The sequence below is a fragment of the Strix aluco genome, chromosome Z (assembly GCF_031877795.1).
Source record: "Strix aluco isolate bStrAlu1 chromosome Z, bStrAlu1.hap1, whole genome shotgun sequence".
In the NCBI taxonomy this organism is placed as follows: Eukaryota; Metazoa; Chordata; class Aves; order Strigiformes; family Strigidae; genus Strix; species Strix aluco.
Window position 1 is genome coordinate 85,414,826 of NC_133971.1, and position 20,194 is coordinate 85,435,019.

Consider the following 20,194-nt stretch of genomic DNA (forward strand, 5'->3'; position numbering starts at 1 on the left):
CCACGTTCCCCTTTGGCCTTACCCAACCCCAAACCACCAGTTCCCCACACCCATTCCCTGCACTGTGAATACTCAGGCCTCCTCCCATGCCCAGCTAGCAACTGGGCTGAGGGGAAGCACGTGAGCACACGAAGCTGTAGTTAATTCTGGTCTGTACACACAGTGGCAGGCCCACACACACGCTAATTGGTATATTGGTGGCTAAACAGAACAAGCAACTGCTGAATTTACACTGTAGTGCCTCCCACAATGAAGTTAGTAATTTGTAGCCTTCTAATGTAGCTTCAACTTCCGCAGAAAAACCCTGTAGAAGTGATCCTTAGTTCCAAGACCTCTGCTTATCTGTAAAGGTTGGCCCAAACTGGCTCAGATGATGTCAGGGGTCTGGGACTGAGTATTGCATGTGCCTCATCTCCTCCAACAAGTGGAAAGAAAAAGGAGAATTGTATAAAAATCATCAGAACACCATTTTTGAGCCAATGATTCATACTTTGAAAGAAAAAACTCAATGGCATTTGTGCTAAATTTGCTAATCATTTGCTGCTTGTGCTAACAACATTTTCAGGACTGTTACTTTAGCATTCCAGAATGCTAGAATGCTAAAGCCAAACTCATAAGCTTTGTTAAGTTGTCGTAACACTAACAGTTTGCAAAAGTTCAACCATAAGAGATACAAAGGGATACCTGTAAAACTATGTGTCCAGCAGTTCACAAAATGATCTTTACCCACAGTAAGGATCATAAGTTTAAAATATGGAGAGTGCTAATTGAAAACCTATAACCTTCTGACACCATTAGCTCATGGTGGTGAACCTACACTCATGAAGACAAAGACAGACTAACCATAAGGGTAAAGATCCATTTGTATCACATGTATCCGCATGGACATTTCTTCCCAATCAATTTTTCATCTTAAGAAAGGTGTTATCAACACATTAACCCTGCAGGACTCACCAAGCCCTCAGTGTCACTCCACTAATGCTGCAGTGAGACCCAGACTGTGCATCTCTATAAAATGCACTGTGCAGACTAGAAAGGTGGGATGCCAACATGACCCCATTGCTCCACATCGCCCGTTTTACATAAAGATGTTTCCCTAAATTATGCTGTTTTCTTGTATTTTCTGCCTGAAGGACAGGATAGCCCAGAGACCCCAGATTCAGACAGGACTCCACTGTGCTTGGCAGCTCCCAGAGCACAAAACAGCACCTGCCTTGTAGAGCTGACAGGCTAATAAAACCAAAAAGCAACAAGTAGATGTAGCATGAACAAACAATGGAAGTGAGGGAGTAGAGAAAGCAACAATATTTTGCAGATTGAAAAGTAGGCCAGTGAAGCCCAGAATCAAGCAGTTCTGTTGTGTTTTGATGTTAAAAAAATATTCATGGTTCAAACAGTCTAGTGAATATCTATATGGCCATGTTCTGTGAATAGTTTCCTTTCTGCACCATGCAGAAGCAACTCTCAAGAAGGGCCTGTAAAATTTCACAGCCCAGTGCAGCAAACGTTTCATGAAATGGTAGAGAAAGAAAGAAAGAAAGTGCAGAGTTGCTTGTAGAAATAATGGATGAGAGTGCAGGATGTGGGAAAATGAACAGGAGAGAACAGATCAGCAAGACTTAAGGACCTGTGATCATTTCAGGGGGAAAGGTTTGCTTCTGAGGAGCAGAGTTCCAAAAAAAAGCAAAGCGATTTTCTGGAAAATGAGAAAGGAAGGAATAGTTGTAACAACCAGTATGGGAAAGCCCAGTAAGGAGTTATAACAACGTACACAGAGGGAGCAGAAGAAGAGTTGTCTATGGAAAACAGTCTGGCTGAAAAAGCAGGAAGATTTGGATGTGGCTCAAGTGAAGTGTTTTGACACAGCAGAGTTCAACTGGCAGCTCTGTTGTGGCCAACCTCAATGGGAATGGAAGGCAGAACACTTCTCAGTATAGGTTCATTTTTAAACAATGCTGTCTCCTCTATTAGGGAGAAAAAAAGGACAGTGGAAAAAACACTGAAGGCAAAATCAGAGTGATAAGAGAACAAAGCTCAAATCCTTACTAGTGTAGAAGTTAAGCACAACAGCACAATAATATGCCCTGAGATGCAGCTGTTGCTGTCTAAGAACAAAGAAATGAGTTTTCTGTTCTTACCAGCATGAAGCTCTTTTCTTAGGGGAACAAGTACAATAATTTTGCTGTTACCCAATGCTACAACACTGACTGACAAATTCATGGTGCGGCTCTCCTAATGACAAAGAGCAGATAAAGTGATTCTGAGCATTACATTCTTAGCTACATTAACTCAGCTTCCCAACAGGCATTTGCCACAAGGCATCAACTCTGCATTCAAATTTAAGTTTCACATTGGTAACTGAGCAGGGAAACAAGCATGATTTTATCAGAGTGCCAGCTTCAGTATCTGCAGTACCTGGAGCATAAAGAAAGCAAGACAAACCAAATGGCCCCTAACACACAGTGAAGGGAGACTGAGGGTGGATAGTTACAGTGACATTTATAAACACAGTGGTCTCAGAAGAGGAAGTCTAAAACACAGCTCTGGAACAGTCACATATAACCACAGTGATAACTGAAAGATGCTGAGCTTGATAACAGGCTCAGCAGCTAAATGAAAAATTGCAGAATCAAATAGAAACTTCTGGGTGACAACCCAGTGGTTAGCTATGCAATTGTACCATTCCCAAAGGATTAACAGGAATGTATATCATGTGGGGCTCTGCATGTCCTAGTAAAATATTATCTGCTAGCAGGAGGCACTGCATTTATTTTAACTCAGTTACCCTTCTGCAGTGAGAGAGAATAAACATGCCTCTTACACACCATTCAGTGACAATGTAATCTGTTCCAGGCAACGATTTCACACCCACCATTCAAAGCTTCAGACACAGCTGTACTCAGACCATATAACTTCAAGGGGATATTACTGTAAAATGAACAAGTCATTTTGTGCCCAGGCCAAGAAAAAGAGCAATGTCCTGTTTGAATCCAGTAACTTTTAGTGCTCACAGTCATTAAAGACTGGGACACTTCTTGAATAAAGGGTACAGACCAGTAGCCTCCAAACAAGCCCAGAGCTCTCCCTTTAAAATGGAAACTGTCCTGCGGTCAAGTTTATTCTCCTAAACGGTCTGCTATTGTAACCCATTCAAATGGATGTTCAGCTTCAGCCTTTACAAAAAAAGATTCTAGGAATCCTGTATTTTCCACTGACAGTCTAAAACATGTCTAAATGGGGAAGTAATATCTTGTTCTAATTGCACTGAATGGTGCAAAAATATCTTCCCTCTAATATTATTGGGCTGTTTCCTAAGGAGAGTTATGCAGACTTGTTATGAAAGCTTCTACGTGCCAACAAGTTTTGTGAAAAAATTGCAGCTAGATGAATAAGAGAAACCCATACCAGCTGCCGTCCCTGGAAAGTCTGCAGCCACCTGGCTCTCATATACCAATCGATCCAGACAACTCAGAACCAACTGCAGGCAGGACATGTGCTGCTTTCTGTCCAGCCAGAGTTAAGGGCAAGGGAAGAGAGCTGAGGGCACAGAGGAGAAACGTACATGGCAAATGAGGGAGGCTACCTATAAGCCTGCTCATCATAACTATAGGAAAGGTATCAGGGATTACTGCAGAAGGGGAATGTGATGTAAAGACAAGGGAAGCAGGGCTTCCTTAGCGAATGTTAACAGAACAACATTTCTGTATCACAGCAATGGCAAGAGTCCCTCATCAAGCTTCATCCTGCTGAGCACCACATATACAGTCTCTCTGCATCAAGACTGCAAAACTTTGAACTGAGCAGAAAGATCAACCCCTTATTTTCATAGGTCTTTGAACTCCAATGAAAGATACAAAAATCTCTCACATTTCCTAAAGTTAAAGATGTAACTATACAAAGAGATAATTTTCAAAAAGAAGCAGGAACTGCAAATCACTTGCTCGGACAACATAAATATGCTCCCAGAACTGGACATTAATCTAAGCAGATGCCTACAGCGACATAGGCTAGTCATGACCTAAATAGCACTTATAATGGGAACCCAAAGTGTTTTCAACCTTGCCTTTTCTAAAATATGGTTCTAAATCTGGACTTCCAAACTGGGTCAAGCCTACCACATTTTTTCTGAAAACAGAAAAGGAACAAAGTCATATTTAAGGAGAGGTATCTAAGTTAATATACTTTACCATCCATCACTATAAATAAGCACAGAAAAACTATTTGAAATAGGCTACTGCAGCCTTAAAAATTTTAAAACTTGTTCAAGCTGCTTTTAATAAACTTTACTGAGTCTCTAGAAAGAATTATATCACTGAGCTGTACATAGTCTGCCTCAGTTCATGCCATGGATTACAATAACGATGCTATAATTATAATGACTGATGCACACAGATTTCTGGCTCTATATCCAACCTTTGAAAAGACACTGCAATTGTGATCATATAGAAGATACTGGGCACCTAATAAACACCAGCTACAAACAAGTCTGTCCACCAAGACAAACAGAAAAGGAATGGCAACTGCCAACATACACATTAGTTACTGATCTGACCTCCCTCTACTCACATATCTTCCACCTGTTTAAATGTTTTGAACACCAAACTTTTCATATGTCTGCTGCAAAGTAGGCTTTCAAAAACTACCAACACACCTTTCTCTCACTATAACAAATTAACTTAATTCTAAGAAACACACACACACATCCTCCAAGCCTTTAAATCTGACAATCTCTTGATTGTGCTGACAATCTCTTCCAAAAAAGCTTGGTATGTAACTGGTATTTTTGGCCTGCATATGTTGATTTAAATTTCCATTTGATTATGGGGTAGAAAATTTCAGAAATTTTAAGAGTTGCAAGCTGAAAAATGATCCATAAACGCAAAAAGCAAAGATGGGTGTGTAAAAGACCAGTGCTGCATACACTTCTAAGTGACTCTCCTCATCCAACATAAGGTGAGCTTTGACATCTACTAATGAAACACCACATTGATTCCACTACTGAATGCTCTCCTGCCATTGATCTAGACACTCTGCTCATTTCCTTCATCTCCTCCTGCTATTCCAAGGCAATTAAAACAACCACCTAGATATAGGCAAGATAGAAAGTAGCACCAACTCTAATGCCCAACAGCATATTATCTGCTGAATCACAGACATGGCGATAAAATCTAAACAGTGGCACTGTTAAAACTGTGACATTTATCACGTTGCGCTATCTATCTTTAAACACAGTATTTGTTGAAGCTCCTAAAATTAGAAGGGAACACACTGCAAATACCATGGTAACTACTTGGCATGGTAAATCAAGGTCCTTAAGGCTCCCACACAGACTTACTGCTATTGTGACTAGAGTTATCCAAATGGCACCTAAGCATACTTACTACTTACCAAGCAGTAATGTTACCTTGGATTAAACTAAGAATAAAGCCAAGGGTTTACACGCTCAAAATAGCACCAAGATTTTTCTGACGTTAATGAGTAGCCCAAAACTACTTTTAAAATAATTTTGTTTGTACTGTACTTTGTAAAGACAAAGCGAGGCTCATATAAGCCTGATTTTAAAACACAAATTTCAGTTTGCAGAGAGAGCTCCCCCCAAGCAGTTTAGGAAAAAACGGGGGAGAAAAAAAAAAGGAAAGAGAGAAAAGGTACAAGGGAAGAGCTTGCATATTAAAGGAAATAAAGATGTTCGAGGTTGAATGAGATCATCCAGAATCTTCAAAAAACGCTTGTTGTATTTCATTGTCTCCATTTTGTTTTATAACATGTTCAATGATAAATTGAGGGTACTGTTTATTTATTCAATAAAAGCAGAATGGAATAATGCATTCTTCAGCCTTCTGAGAGTGGTTGATATCTAAAGAATTGTGCCTGCAGCCTTTGCTTTCAATTCAGACATGGATACATCGCTCATCTTGAAAGCAGATAATCCCTCAAGTTATTGTTACATTGATTTTTCAAAACTAAAAGGGGAGACTGGTAGTGTCACAGACAAGTGACAGACAACTAACTGCCTTTAACTTCTGTTGGTCAAATACCAGTAGCAGGTCACAGCAATAGGTCATAGGAAGTTTGCTTTTATACAAACTTTACTCTTTTATGTCACAAAGAATTTTGAAAATACGTCTGTTAGCCAGGAACAAAAGTCACTGAGTTAAAGTTTTTCCTTTCTCTTTAGCCTTCTCTAGAAACATCAATATAGAAGTGTTCACAGAGCAGACAATTTACATACACACAAGACAGATAGATGAGATGAACAGGTGTGCACTACATAAATTATTAAAGACATCAACCCTCCAGACACACACACACACAACGCTGTGTGGAAACAAAACCATCACACATTACAGGTGATGTGGAAATGAATACTGACAGAGAAGACACAGCTGTCGAAGCACAGATTGTACAAACAGGCAAAATGGGGCTGAGAGTCCTTCTAAGAGCACTTACAAGTAAAACTTCTCTTCCCACACAGGGTTCAGATTCCCAAAAATCGTTTTTGTCCTCTTCTTTGTTTTACCCACTTGAACAGTTACATACGGATCACTGGACCCAGTCTTGTCTTTGGCCTGCAGACCCTGAGCACACACCACTGGAAGGAAAAGAGAAGAGTTACCACCACCATGCAATAAAACGGTATGTCCACACATCACATGAAGCAGCAGCTCAGAATGGCCAGAGAAACAGGAATATCACTCATAAGAGCTTCTCTGATGAGCCTTAGCTCATGATACACTACAGTGCCTGGAGTAGGAGTATCTCCACCTGCTACCTGTACACTGAACAGAAAGAGGTACAGGTCATAGAAGCCTTTCCCTCCCATTCTCTCCAGCTCCACACCAAGACTCTCCTACCTTAGGCTCCTAGGTGAGGTCAAGAGAACCCATGTCTCCCTCACTCACCTGTGATCGTGATCTTTGCTGACCATTTTGAGGTGCCATCAAGCACGCTCTGCTTCACTGTCTTCATCTGCTGAGCATGTGTCAATTTGCTTTCACAGAACACATCTCTGATCAAGTCAAAGATCTCTGGCTTGTTCCGCTCCCGGATTTTCATGCGATCCTTCATTGCCATGATGAAATTCTGGGTTCGGTCTTCAGCCCCATGCTTTGAGCTCTTCTCCGCTGCTCCTGTGCACCAGAAAGTACACAATGCTCATCAGAAATAGACAAACACAAAGTCATGTTTCACTGAATCTGGACAGCAGGATCAAAGCCATGAGTTACCCTCCACATGATGGCTCTTGCTATTGACTTTTACAGTCAGATCCCCCCATTTCAATATACACACAAGAGAATCTGGACAACTCAGAGCTGGGAGGAGATAATGGCAGAGGAGTGCTCAGATTCCTCTATAACCTGGGACCAACTTGCTCTCCTGACAACAGGCCTAAGTTTAATACTCTCGCAGCTGAGCAAGACCCAGAAATGAGGATCTTTCTTTAATAGCAGACATCAGCATGCCCCCTCCCTCTCATCACCTTGATTTGAATAAATGTCATCAACCTCTATGTCAGCGACCAGCTCGACTGCAGGGAGCTCTGCCTGGAGATGGGTGAGGAGCCAACCGAGAGCTGATGGGTCAGGATTAAAGAGAAGGCAGGGACAGATGTTATAGTGGGGGTCTGCTACAGGGCACCTGACCAGGAAGACCGAGCAGATGAGGGCCTCTTATAGACAGATAGGAGCAGCCTCATGTTCACAGGCCCTGGTCCTCATGGGGGACTTCAACCACCCCAGTATCTGTTGGAGGGGCAACAGTGCAGTGCACCAGCAATCCAGGAGGTTCCTGGAGTATGTAGGTGATAACTTCTTTCTCCACGTGATAGAGGAGTCAATGAGGAGAGGTGCTATGCTGGACCTTGTTCTCACCAACAAGTAGGGGCTGGTGGGGAGTGTGAAGCTCAAGGGCAGCCTTGGCTGCAGTGACCATGAAATGGTGGAGTGCAAGATCCTCAGGGCAGCAAGGAGGGTGCACAGCAAGCTCACTGCCCTGGACTACAGGAGAGCAGACTTTGGCCTCTTCAGGGATCTGCTTGGCAGAGCAACATGGGATAAAGCCCTGGAGGGAAGAGGGGCCCAAGAAAGCTGGTTAATATTCAAGGATCACCTCCTCCAAACTCAGAAGAGATGCATCCTGACAAAGAGGAAGCCAAGTAAGAATGCCAGGAGGCCTGCATGGATGACCAAGGAGCTCCTGGACAAGCTCAGACACACAAAGGAAGCCTAGAGAACATGGAAGCAAGGGCAGGTAACTGGGAGGAATACAGAGAAAGTGTCTGGGTATCCAGGGATCAGGTTAGGAAGGCCAAAGCCCTGATAGAATTAGATCTGGCCAGGGATATCAAGGGCAACAAGAAAAGCTTCTATAGGTACATTGGTGATAAAAGGAAGACTAGGGAAAATGTGGGCCCTCTCTGGAAGGAAATGGGAGACCTGGTTACCTGGGATATGGAGAAGGCTGAGGTGCTCAACTACCTTTTTTGTCTCAGTCTTCACCAGGAAGGGCTCCAGCCACACTGCCCAAGACACAGAAGGCAAAGGTGGGGACTGGAAGAATGAAGAACCGCCCACTGTAGGAGAAGTTCAGATTCAAGACCATCTAAGGGACCTGAAGGTGCACAAGTCCATGGGACCTGATGAGATGCATCCATGCATCATGAGGGAACTGGCGAATGAAGTGGCTGAGCCAGTATCCTTCATATTTGAGAAGTCGTGGCAGTCTGGTGAAGTTCCCACTGACTGGAAAAGGGGAAACATAATCCTATTTTTAAAAAGGGAGAAAAGGAAGACCCAGGGAACTACAGATCAGTCAGTCTTACCTCTGTGCCTAGCAAGGTTATGGATCAGATCCTCCTGAAAAATATGCTAGGGCACACGGAAAATAAGGAGGTGATTGGTGACAGCCAACATGGCTTCACTAAGGGCAAATTGTGCCTGACAAATCTGGTGGCCTTCTACGACAGGGTTACAGCATTTGTTGATAAGGGAAGAGCAACTGATGTCATCTACCTGGACTTGTGCAAAGCATTTGACACTGTCCTGCACAACGTCCTTGCCAAGGCCTGGATTTGACAGATGGACCACTCAGTGGATAAGACATTGGCTGGATAGTTGCACTCAAAGAGTTGCGGTCAATGGCTTGACCAAGTGGAGGGGGTGACAAGTGGCGTTCCTCAGGGGTCGGTGTTGGGATCAGCAGTATTTAACATCTTTGTCGGAGACACGGACAGTGGGATAAAGTGCACCCTCAACAAGTCCACTGACGACACCAAGCTGTGTGGTGCGGTCGACATGCTGGAGGGAAGGGATGTGCCATCCAGAGGGACATGGACAGGGTAGAAAGGTGGGCCTGTGCAAACCTCATGAAGTCAATGCCAAGTGCAAGGACCTGTACAAGGGTTGGGGCAATCGCAAGCACAAATACAGGCTGGGTGATGAGTGAACTGAGAGCAGGAGAAGGACCTGGGGGTATTGGTGGATGGAAAACTGACTATGAGACAGCAATGCATGCTCACAGCCCAGAAAGCCAACTGCATCCTGGGCTGCATCAAGAGAAGTGTGGCCAGCAGGTCGAGGGAGGTGATTCTCCCCCTCTACTCCACTCTTGTGAGACCCCACCTGCAGTGCTGTGTCCAGATCTGGGGTTCCCAGTAAGGACACAGACCTGTGCAAGTGGGTCCAGAAGAGGCCACGAAGATGATCAGGGGGCTGGAGCACCTCCCTTATGAAGACAGGCAGAGAGAGTTGGGGTTGTTCAACCCGGAGAAGAGGATGCTCCAGGGAGACCTTCTAGCAGCCTTCCAGTATTAAAGGGGGTACAGGAAAGATGGGGAGGGACTCTTTATCAGGGATTGTAGTGATAGGATAAGGGGTAACGGCTTTAAACTGAAAGAGGGTAGATTTAGATTAGATATAAGGAGGAAATCCTTTACTGTGAGGGTGGTGAGACACTGGCACAGGTTGCCCAGAGAAGCTGTGGCTGCCCCCTCCCTGGAAGGGTTCAAGGCCAGGTTGGATGGGGCTTTGAGCAACCTGGGCTAGTGGAAGGTGTCCCTGCCTGCAGCAGGGGGGTTGGGACTAGATGATCTTTAAGGTCCCTTCCAACCCAAACCATTCTATGATTCTGTGAAATAAATCCCTGCTTGGGCGAGTGCTAAGAAGAGGACATAGGACCTCCATTACAAATGGTATCTATGAGCTTGTTTCAATGCTGCACCTCAGCACCACAGAAGAGCAGAAGTTCAGATGGGCTGACACAGTCAGCATTTCCTACTGATGTGTGCCACAAGTCCCCATTCAGCACAGAGCCACTGCACAATCTGTGTCCCATTCTGCCTGGAACCACCCTGTTTGGATCAGGCATTGAGCTGGAGGCATCTGAAGTGCCTCGCTAGATCCCCCTTTATTTTATCAATTTGTAAGGAGTCCACTCAAATAATCCATTCTTAGAATCGGATAGGCATAGTAACTATAACAAATACCTGTAAGGTAGCAAATTCAATAGTTAAAAACTTAGGTCATCATAAGCATGGGGCACTAGTACAGTATCCAGCAGGTGGAGACACAAGAGCCAGGCATAGGGTCTGTACTATATAGGTATTCAAATGTATCGGAAAAAACAGAGGCCTCTGGTCACTTGCATACCTCTTACAAAATTGAAAAGTTAATATAATTATGAGATAAGAATGCTCCCACAACCAACTGTTCCCTACTCAATTTTGACAGTCATGTTTGCTGTCAAAATTCAGCCACTGACTATTGTGTCAGATGTGAGGCATGTGTTAATGAAAGCACTGACAGGAGATAACAGGGCAGACAAACCCGGGTATGAAATGAAAAGCAGGAATCCAAGACTGTACACAGTCTCTCTACATGCAGTCTGCAGCAATTTCAAGTTATGATCTCAAGTCAGATAAATTAAACCTGTACAAAAGCCCTGTGAACACATTCAGTCATAATATTTCTGTTTAGTTGAATAAGCTTTTGCTTGTTTTTCTTCTCTGGGATAGTTAAAGTGAGCTTTGTCCTAGAAAAATGATCTTCATCCAGGTGTTCACTAAATATTAAATTACCTTAAAAACATGTATTAAAGCAGGTGCAAGTGCGTGCAAAGGAAGCCAATCAATCACACAGATACATAAAACTCTTTTCTTCTGGAAGAAATGGTCAAATATTATATATGGAGCACCTTTAATGTAGGGTATTACAGTTTTGCATATGAAACGGTCTCAGCAGGTAGTGACCAAATATGAATAAAATTCTATGAACTCATATACATAAAGGACCCCCAGCAGTACAACATAACAGACAACCTTGTTAGCATGCTCAGTGGGCTGCCCAGTGACTAACACTGCCTGAAGACATCCATTTCTAGGGCCTTCAATCTAACACCTTTCACCGTTACTAAATTCACTTCAATAAAGAAACAAAACTCAATTATAACTTCCACCATCCAAACCAAAAAGAATAAAAACACAGTTTGGAACAGAGTGTGACCACTGAAGTTTCAGAAGTTCATTAAGGACACTGCATACCAAGGCATACTATTAAAGACCTGGGTATAAAACAAGCCATAACTTCACATTACCTGATTTTTTTTTTTTTAATTTTAGTTGCTAGAGGCTTGATGTTCAGTATTTCATTTAGTACAATTAAATGTATCTGCCCCCGAGTTTCCTATTGTTGGCTTAAGATGAAATGAAATGAAAATACTGGAATTAATTAAGCAGTCCCTGCTGTCTCTCCTCATCGGTGATGAAGAACTAGCACCACCCAAAGTGATGTCTTGTATCAGGCAATCACCCAACACTTGTTAAAGGAATATGAAACCAAAATGATACCAGGGGCTACACTTTGAACTTCAGCAAGAGGTGCTATTCAGCTTTAACAAAACTAGGTCTTCTGAAGATGGAGGTGGACTCTATGCAGTATATGCAGAGCTACAGAAAACAATCAGGAAATTGGGAAAGGCCAAACCGAACAATTTGCCTTTCCTAGCTGAAATTCTGAAATCGATTGTGATCAAGAGAAACCAATCCTGCCCTGACCTTTCTGACTTCAAGAAAATTAAGACCCAAATTCAAACATTAAGGTTTATGTTGTGCTCTATTTCAGAAGCATTTTCTAAATAAATTACTAGCCAGGCAGCTTGCAAATATAAATGTTTCACTGTTCATCACAGTGAGATAGGACAAGAGTTATTTATCAGTTCTGGGGTGGCATGGTCTGCATCATTGCCTTAATGCAAGTACCCTAGGAGCATCAAACAATGTTTCAGAATGCAAACTTAAGACAAATGAAGGAATTCTAGTTAAAAACACGTCTAGCATCCCCAGCACCTCCAGAGACCTTGCATAGTGCATTTATCCCTCTGCAACGCTAGCAGCAGTCCAGGGCATCCTGGGCTGCAGGTTGTGTGAGCCATGTCATACAGACCCCTAGAGAGCCCCCTCTTTAGTCACTTCTGAGGCCTGGCTCTGCTTCCTGACTCTCAGAGGAAATCCCCCACCTCCATCCATACTCTCCCCCACTCTGACAGATAATTTGCCCAGGTAAGAAGGCTCCATTATTCCTTCCCTGGGAAAGGTCTCTCTCTCCCTGCAGAGGATGCACCTGAACTGCAATGCAAAAGTCATAATCAGACAGACACCTTATTTAACAATACAGACTAATAAAGAACAGATAAACCCTCTGCCTCAGCAACACACTCTTTCTCAATTTTACCACCTGCTTGTTGGTACAAAACCACCAGTTTCCAAAATCACCACTGGGGCACTAATGACCTGTGATGTATGCGATATAAACACCAAGCATGTCACTATACTGGATGGCAGAGGGTGCTTTTTCTGCTGTTGGACTTGAACTGCATTTATTTGGCTGCAAAAAGAGGGTTTTGGCCAGTGGATCAGCTTTTCGAGTAGTTCTGTAAATGGCAACAGAAAGGCACAGGAATATACAAGTACTGTGTACCGTAATCATACAAATGTGACTGGGCTTTCCTTCCCTCTTCCTCTCTAGGACTGAATTATGTGTCAATTTATGACTGGAAACAGAAAGCAAATATGTCTATATTGGGAATTGTATTGATACACCTATTAGTAAACTGCCAGTGCTGTTATCTTATGCTTTAACAGGAAAAAGTCAAGAAAGCAACACTGGCAGGAGAGAAGACAGCTGTTCAGTAGGCGGATAATGCTTAGAAATTATATATTCCTGAAACTTAAAATAGATATTCAAGTTTCAAATAAAGGTATCCTTCCTCCTTCTGTGCAAATATTTTCCTACATAGGATTCTGGGAGCAAACAAGTGTTCATCACCATGGTGTCTAATCATCATTCAACCCAGGAGCCAAGACGATTATCACAAGTGACTTCATCAGTCTCACTAAGGGTGCACTCACTGAGACGGTCTCTGGACTGAAGTCTCTGAATTCACAGTGCAACACACACAAGTTTCTCATCCAAAAAGTAGCAGACACACCTGTTTTCCAGTCCTGAGTCAAAAAACATTGAACAACTCCAGAGGTGAACCAAGACCCCAGGAGCCAAAAGAGTACCAAAAGGAGTAATTCAGTAATGCAGCCCTGACAGCTTGCGTGAAGTTCTCCAAGGTTTGTTGCTTCATAAAGAAGCACTAATAGAGACATACAGCTAATCACACTCACAACACAGATTTCATGTTCAACAGTAGTTTGAAGCTTGAGATCACATTTCCTCATTTTCAAGATCTCCAGAGGACCAGATTGTGATACCCCATGGCAATTTCTTTTCTCAGGTTTAACTGTAATCTACCGAGGACTAGATTAGCATCACTACAAAAAACCCCAAGACATGCTTGCAGAAGCAGATTACTGTGGCTTTTCAAATGCTAGCCCTGAACTGTACAGGCCGCTTTTACTAGATCCTGCTAGCATGTCCTTCCCTTCCACTCTCTTCATAATTCTGCTTACTTCTCTGCATCTGTTCCTTGTTATCCTATACATCCATCCTCATCTTTACTCCTCCTTTGACATTAACACTGCCCGACCCATTGTATTTTAGTTAGTACTACACCATTGCTCAGGGCAAGAGATAAAAGCTCTCTTTTTCCAAGTTTTGCATGCAACAGGGATTTTAAAGAACATCCCTCCATTTTCAGCCAAATAAGAAAGGAAGTGTACCTGTGCAGCAGAGATTTCAAGTATTTCCAAGAACAGCAGAAGGCTAAAAAGAGAGCATCTTCCCTTGAGCAAGTATTTATGACCTTATGATAAAAAGGTAAGCACCCCACTATCAGAATAATATCTTCTGAGTACCTACAATAGAGAAACATCCTCAGAGAAACAACCTGGAGCCAACAGAACCATAAACCAGATGGCTGCAGTACACATACCACAATTGATTCCAGTTTACTGCACTTCAGACATTGCCAATTCATGGAGCAGCCCTGCTGAAACGGTCTGCAAATGGATTTTGACTCAAATTGCAACAAAGCATAGCTGATTTTGAGTATTTCATCACTACAGTCCCAGACATTTGTTTACTGTATCAGATACTCACTTTCTTAAAAATATAGAGGGTAAGAAAAACACCCTCAGAAGAAATAACCAAACTTCATTCTAACAGACTTGGGTAAAGAGATCCTTTTATTTCCCCCAGAAAGACACTGAAGGATAGAAGATGGATAAAGAGCACATTCTGATTCTAAGGAATAAGACCCCAGGTGTCTACCCAAAATTTCAAGGCATAGACAATGGAACTGTATTTGTGACCAGCCTGAAGATTCATTTTACTCCAAAGCAACATTTTCTGGAAGACTTACACAGACTGAAGTGAAGATATATCCTGAGGCACCAAAGTATAATCAATAGAATTGTACTTGTTACCAGCCTGAAAATACATTTTACTCCAATGTAACATTTTCTGGAAGCCTTAAATAGACCTAAGTGAAGATGTGTCCTGAGAATGTTGGGCTTTTTACTGACAGCAACAATAAAGCTTCTGTGAGGAAAATATCCCTCCTGAGTTCAGTATACAAGAAAGTTCAGTCTTGAATTTATTGGATGTCTAAAACTGTTGCTCGTCCCCCATAAACCCCATTGCCCATTCTTCAAGCACAGCCCTATGTTTTTCAAACAGATATAAAAATAAATTTTATTTCCCCATTTTCTTCTGATCTGGTGGGTTCCAGTTAGAAGGATTTTAGCATGAACATGCCAAAGCAAAAACCACAGTTGCCTGAAAAGCCTTTTAACAGATTTCTGGTATCAATAACATTTGTTTTTCCAACCCAGCAGCAAGCACATCCACACATTTGCTGCACCATCTTCTTAATCTCCCAGCACTACCTTTCCTCTGCCTTCTCTGTCGTTTAATTACACAATTGCCACCTTCAGTTTCCTTCACATCTCTAACTCAGATAAAGATACCCACCACACTCGCACTGGGTACCCCACAGAACCCCAGCTCACAGTCTCTGTATCTTCCCTGTTCTGATGCTTGGCAGCTTTCAAATAACTCGGTAAAGTTTTCATTTGGTTGGGTTTTACCTTTCTACATGTTTTTGCAAGTTTTGAACCCAGTGTACTCTCAGTTGTTTCTTCTCTGTTTCTTTAACTCTGCATGCTGAAGTATCTTGTGTTTACATTTTGAAAGGAAATGTGCAAAGCAAACATCTGCAGTCCCATGAATAAAGTAACAAGTGCTTATCTAATGCTTTGTCATATATGAAAAATAAAGTCATTTCCAGTTTTTACTTCTATTCCATAGAAAAGCACAGACTATTGCCATCATCACATCCCACAGTCCATTGCATAAGATTATTTAATTCCAACCAGAGATTAGAAAACCTGCCCCCATGGTTATTCTTCAGAGGCTGTTCCAGAGACTCCCTGTTCTCATCACTGAAGTTGTCTTCTACTTCCACCTTTAGTTTTCTTACAGCAAGTTTATTCCATTTTTTCTTTTGCAAACAGTAAGCTTAAACAGACCATCTTCCTCCCTGTTGCTTATCTCCCTCTTCCCCAACATAGTTCAGGTATAAACAGGTTCAAACAAGGATTAAACCAATTCACAGAGCCAACACTGCCAGCTATTAAACACACCATCTACTGCTCAGAAAGGCTTTAAAACATGGATAACTGTAAGTGTAAGCCAGAGTCATAGGAGCTCTACACACACATCTTACACCTTTGATCCACAACATCCCTTTAAAAACATTCTACTAGGGCAGACTTAGTGTGGCTATTTTTACTTTTTTCAAACAGCATTCTTCCTGTCCTTCTCCTGTCTGACACTGCGAAGCCTCTTTTTTGAAAGATTAACAAACACACACCATCCTCTCTCATGACAGTCTCATATTTTCCCCATTAGCATTGAACTCTCTCCAGTACCCATCCCAATGTGAAGTCTCCCTTCTTGAACATGGACAGCCACAGCTATCATCTGCAGGAATATATGTCCTCTTAGTCATTAGCTATTTCTTAAATTTAGTTTTATTCTATTGTTTTCAAGTTCATGAACTCTGCTTTGTACAACAGCTTTGTGCCTGTTTCCTCGCTGCTGCTGGTATGAACCTAATTTTCCTCTGCTCTCTATAGCATTTTCCTCATACTGAGATATCACAACTCCATTGCAACATTGTGGACACGTATCTGAATCAAGCCTGGATGCACAGCAGCTTTTCATCTCAAATACTGAAAATCACCACTTCTCAGAGGGTTCTGGTAAACTCCAGAAACAAATAAAGTTATCCTTAGTCTAAGTGATCTTCTACTACAGGTTGTGTCAGAAAACTGAGTTATAACTACATTCTCCTGAATCAAATGCAACACAGCAGCTCCTTGCTTGGTCACAAAAAGGTTGCAACAAAGCCAAGGTGTCAATGACACAGTTGCTTGAATGCTATAAACAGTAAAGATCACCTTGCAGCCCCCAAAGACAAATCTGGAAATGCTAAGCTACAGAGGAACAGAGATGTTTCACCAGTAGCAGCTGTGTCTGACAGATGAGCCACTGCAAATAGCCCCAGTCCTATGACTGGATTAAAACTCTGCACACATCAAAAATACAAGCATAAACAATGTCCATTTGGGGTGTTAAGATAAGCTATAAGAAAAAACAAATGACCTATGTTTCACTGGTATCACTTGCTGGATCATCCAGCCTGGCGTTCCCAAACAACTAGAGGCTGAGGCAGATACAAGATTTGACTATTTACATTCCTATAATCACTGACATGGATTTGCAAATAAGTCTGCTTATATTTCACAAACTTTTCTGATTCCTTAGACTTAGTCCATCAAGCTGCAACGCCAAGAAAATCAAGAGTGAACAGAAACAGCCCCACCTTCCTACTCAAGATTTAACACATATGGCAGAAATTTCTCTTCCATTTAGACTAAGATATTTTGCTCTCAAGCAGGAACATAAATTTGAGACCAAATTATGAAACTGTTTTACAAGCAAATAAAAATAAGTGGACCAGGCCAGATGCCTAAAACCAATACTTTTTGTCTCTCTTTTTCTTTTTCTTTAATCAAATTCCTTTTAAACTTCTCCATTGTTTTTGTAAGGTCTCATTTATTCTGCGGTCACAGCTCTTTGAAGAGCTCTTCTTTGAAGAGAGGGCTTAGTTTTTGAACACAGTAGAAAAAAACCAACAAAATAAACAGAAATGCTAGCAGGAAGATGAAATACTGTCCATGCTCTCAACACCTTCCTATCCAACCCATCATCTCTGCTGACTCAGCCCCAGGTCTCTAGAGTGATTCAGCCACGAGACCCAACTGTTAAAAAGACAGTGTCTTGCCAACCTGCACTTGATACAGAGGATCTGATCTAAGTCTGGGGACTCTATCCCCTAAGCAGGAATCCCGTTCTGCTCTGAAGAGCTTAAACTAACAGGCTGATGGTTGAAACGAGCAACCTGACTGGGGTACCAGGGCAGGAGGGACAGAACAGAAGTCAGAATATCCAGCCTAGTACCCTATCCACACAGTCCACTGCCTCTCTTCTATGCCGGATGGGTTAAAACAAAAAAACAAATAGACATGAAAGAGTCAAGAATTAAACTTTCTTTTAAAGCACATCAAACACAGTGTTACAAAGAAGTTCTGCACCAGTGGAGCTGTCTGCATCCACAGGGCAATGGGGGTAGCTTTAGCCCAATGGCACCTTTTCAGAAAATACACAGTCATTTTAATAAACGCAGTTTCACTGGTCATTGAGCTATCACCTATGCATTTAGGAAAGCTCTGGTAACACTTTTAGAGCAGCTGCACTCCACTGGCCACTACTCACTCTGTAAGCAGTCAGCATTGAGTAAGTCTTGGCACTTCTCATGGCACTTGACTCCACATTCACCGCAGCGCATTCCCTGCCGTGCAATACCCCACAGCAGCCCCTCACATTCGTAGCAGTAGGTAGGAGTTGTGGCTGTCCACACTTCAAAGTTGTGCGGGGTTGTACAAGAGATGGGGTAAATTAAGGCTTGCAAGGTCTTCTTATAGACATGAGATTTCTGAAAGGCAAGAGCACACATAAACCAACATCCAAAGAAGGTGACTGAACCTATTTTTGCTGGTTAACACATGAGTTTTAAGGGAAAAGGCATGAGCAGTGCAATAAATTTACACATTTGAGGTAGCCAAATTTATCAAACTTTTACAAGCAGCAGCAGAGGACACCCTTCCAAAAATGTTTCTCCAGACATTTAAAAAAGTGGAGGAGATGGAAGAAAAGAATTGCGGATGAGGAATATCTTGCATAAAGCAAGTTTCACACACTGTTCCCCATGGTAGATAGCACAGAAAGAAATGGTAAGATTACATTTTTCAGGATCATATTGACACATTATATGTTATTTTTTACATGTTTGGTTTCTTTAAACAAATGATACAAGAGGCTTTGCATCTATATTTTTAGACATCTGTGAAGCTGGCTCTGCATCCCAGAGAGCCAGATTCCCTTAATTTGCTTACTAAAAGTTATAACAGAAGCCAAGCAACCCTCCCACTTACCAGCTCTTCATCTTTGAGAGATGTTCTAGTGGCCATTGCTGAGGTAATTCCGGCTTTCCGGGATTGAACCAGTGACTAAGAAGGAAGAAAGTTTGTTATTCACCACCAATATTCAGAAATGCACTGGCACTACATGCCCAGAGATGTGACCAAGGGGAATCTGTCACGCCAGACATCAAACCAGCAGTCTATTACATTCAAGTTGGTTTCTTAAATGATAGCTCACATCTCAGAGGAGTCAAATGCATATTCTGAAAGGTCTCCAACTTTTTTCCATCTGCCCACATCCAGTTTCACTCCTGTAAAATTTTATTTGTTCATCTGGTAAGAGCTGTTGATGAAACCTGGGTTCACATCTCCACTTCTATGTTCTGGTAGCAATGGTAACTCTGCTGTTGACTAAGGTCACTACATGGGACTCCACTCATCTACATCTAACTTCATTCATATCCAAAAGGAGATTATTTCATCGGTTTTACAACACACACAGCACCCCCAAACATGACAGTGAAAGGGTTACAAATAAACAGGATAAAAAGAAGAACAGAGTGGGTTGGGAGCACAGGTTTGAATGTGCTGGTATATCACATTCATTGGCCATCACTGAACACAATGAACAGCATTTTCCCCTCAAAACTGCCTCTTTTGCATCACGCCAACATTAAGTTCTGCAGCCTTGGACAGCACAGGACAGTGCCTTTGCAGCACCTCACACTGGCATAGAAAGGATCTCTTCAGTAAGCCACTCCAGCTAGATGAAGGCAGAGAAGGAAATTAAAAGCTAGTAACACCTGCTTTGAAATCATGAAACCCTATGAGAAATTTCCACTTATGCTCTGCTTTATGCTGTTTGAAGACAGACTGAAAAAGTTCATTCCATCAGTGATGGAGAAGGATGGAGTGCTGGATATGCATGCACTGCAATACTGCAGGTTCAAAATAAAAAGCGAAAAAGTGGAGGGAAAATAAGGTAAAATAATTTTTGTTTCTGGTGAAGACTTGGTGGATAGTCTTCAGCTCCACTTACCATGGCCTGTGGAGAGAGAATGAAAGCGTACAAAGGAAGTAACACAAGTTAATGCCACTATTGCAAAGATTTGAGATAGAAGCAGTTAGTAAGACACATATTAAGCTTCCAATGCATAAACTGACAGAGAGAATTACATGCATCTTTTCACATGAATTACAGGATAT

The 20,194-nt window shown here is 42.1% G+C and overlaps 1 protein-coding gene across 2 annotated transcripts in view; it reads right to left on the bottom strand.

Annotated features, from left to right (window-relative positions):
* UNC13B (unc-13 homolog B) overlaps positions 1–20,194 on the bottom strand; it is a 219,561-nt gene that overhangs the window by 66,492 nt on the left and 132,875 nt on the right. For both annotated transcript variants that reach the window (XM_074812733.1, XM_074812732.1), the window contains exons 13-16: positions 19,001–19,075; positions 18,282–18,501; positions 6,903–7,130; positions 6,451–6,592 (exon numbers count right to left, since the gene is read on the bottom strand). In XM_074812733.1, the coding sequence (XP_074668834.1) occupies positions 6,451–6,592; positions 6,903–7,130; positions 18,282–18,501; positions 19,001–19,075 (665 nt within the window). The remainder of the gene's footprint in view (positions 1–6,450; positions 6,593–6,902; positions 7,131–18,281; positions 18,502–19,000; positions 19,076–20,194) is intronic.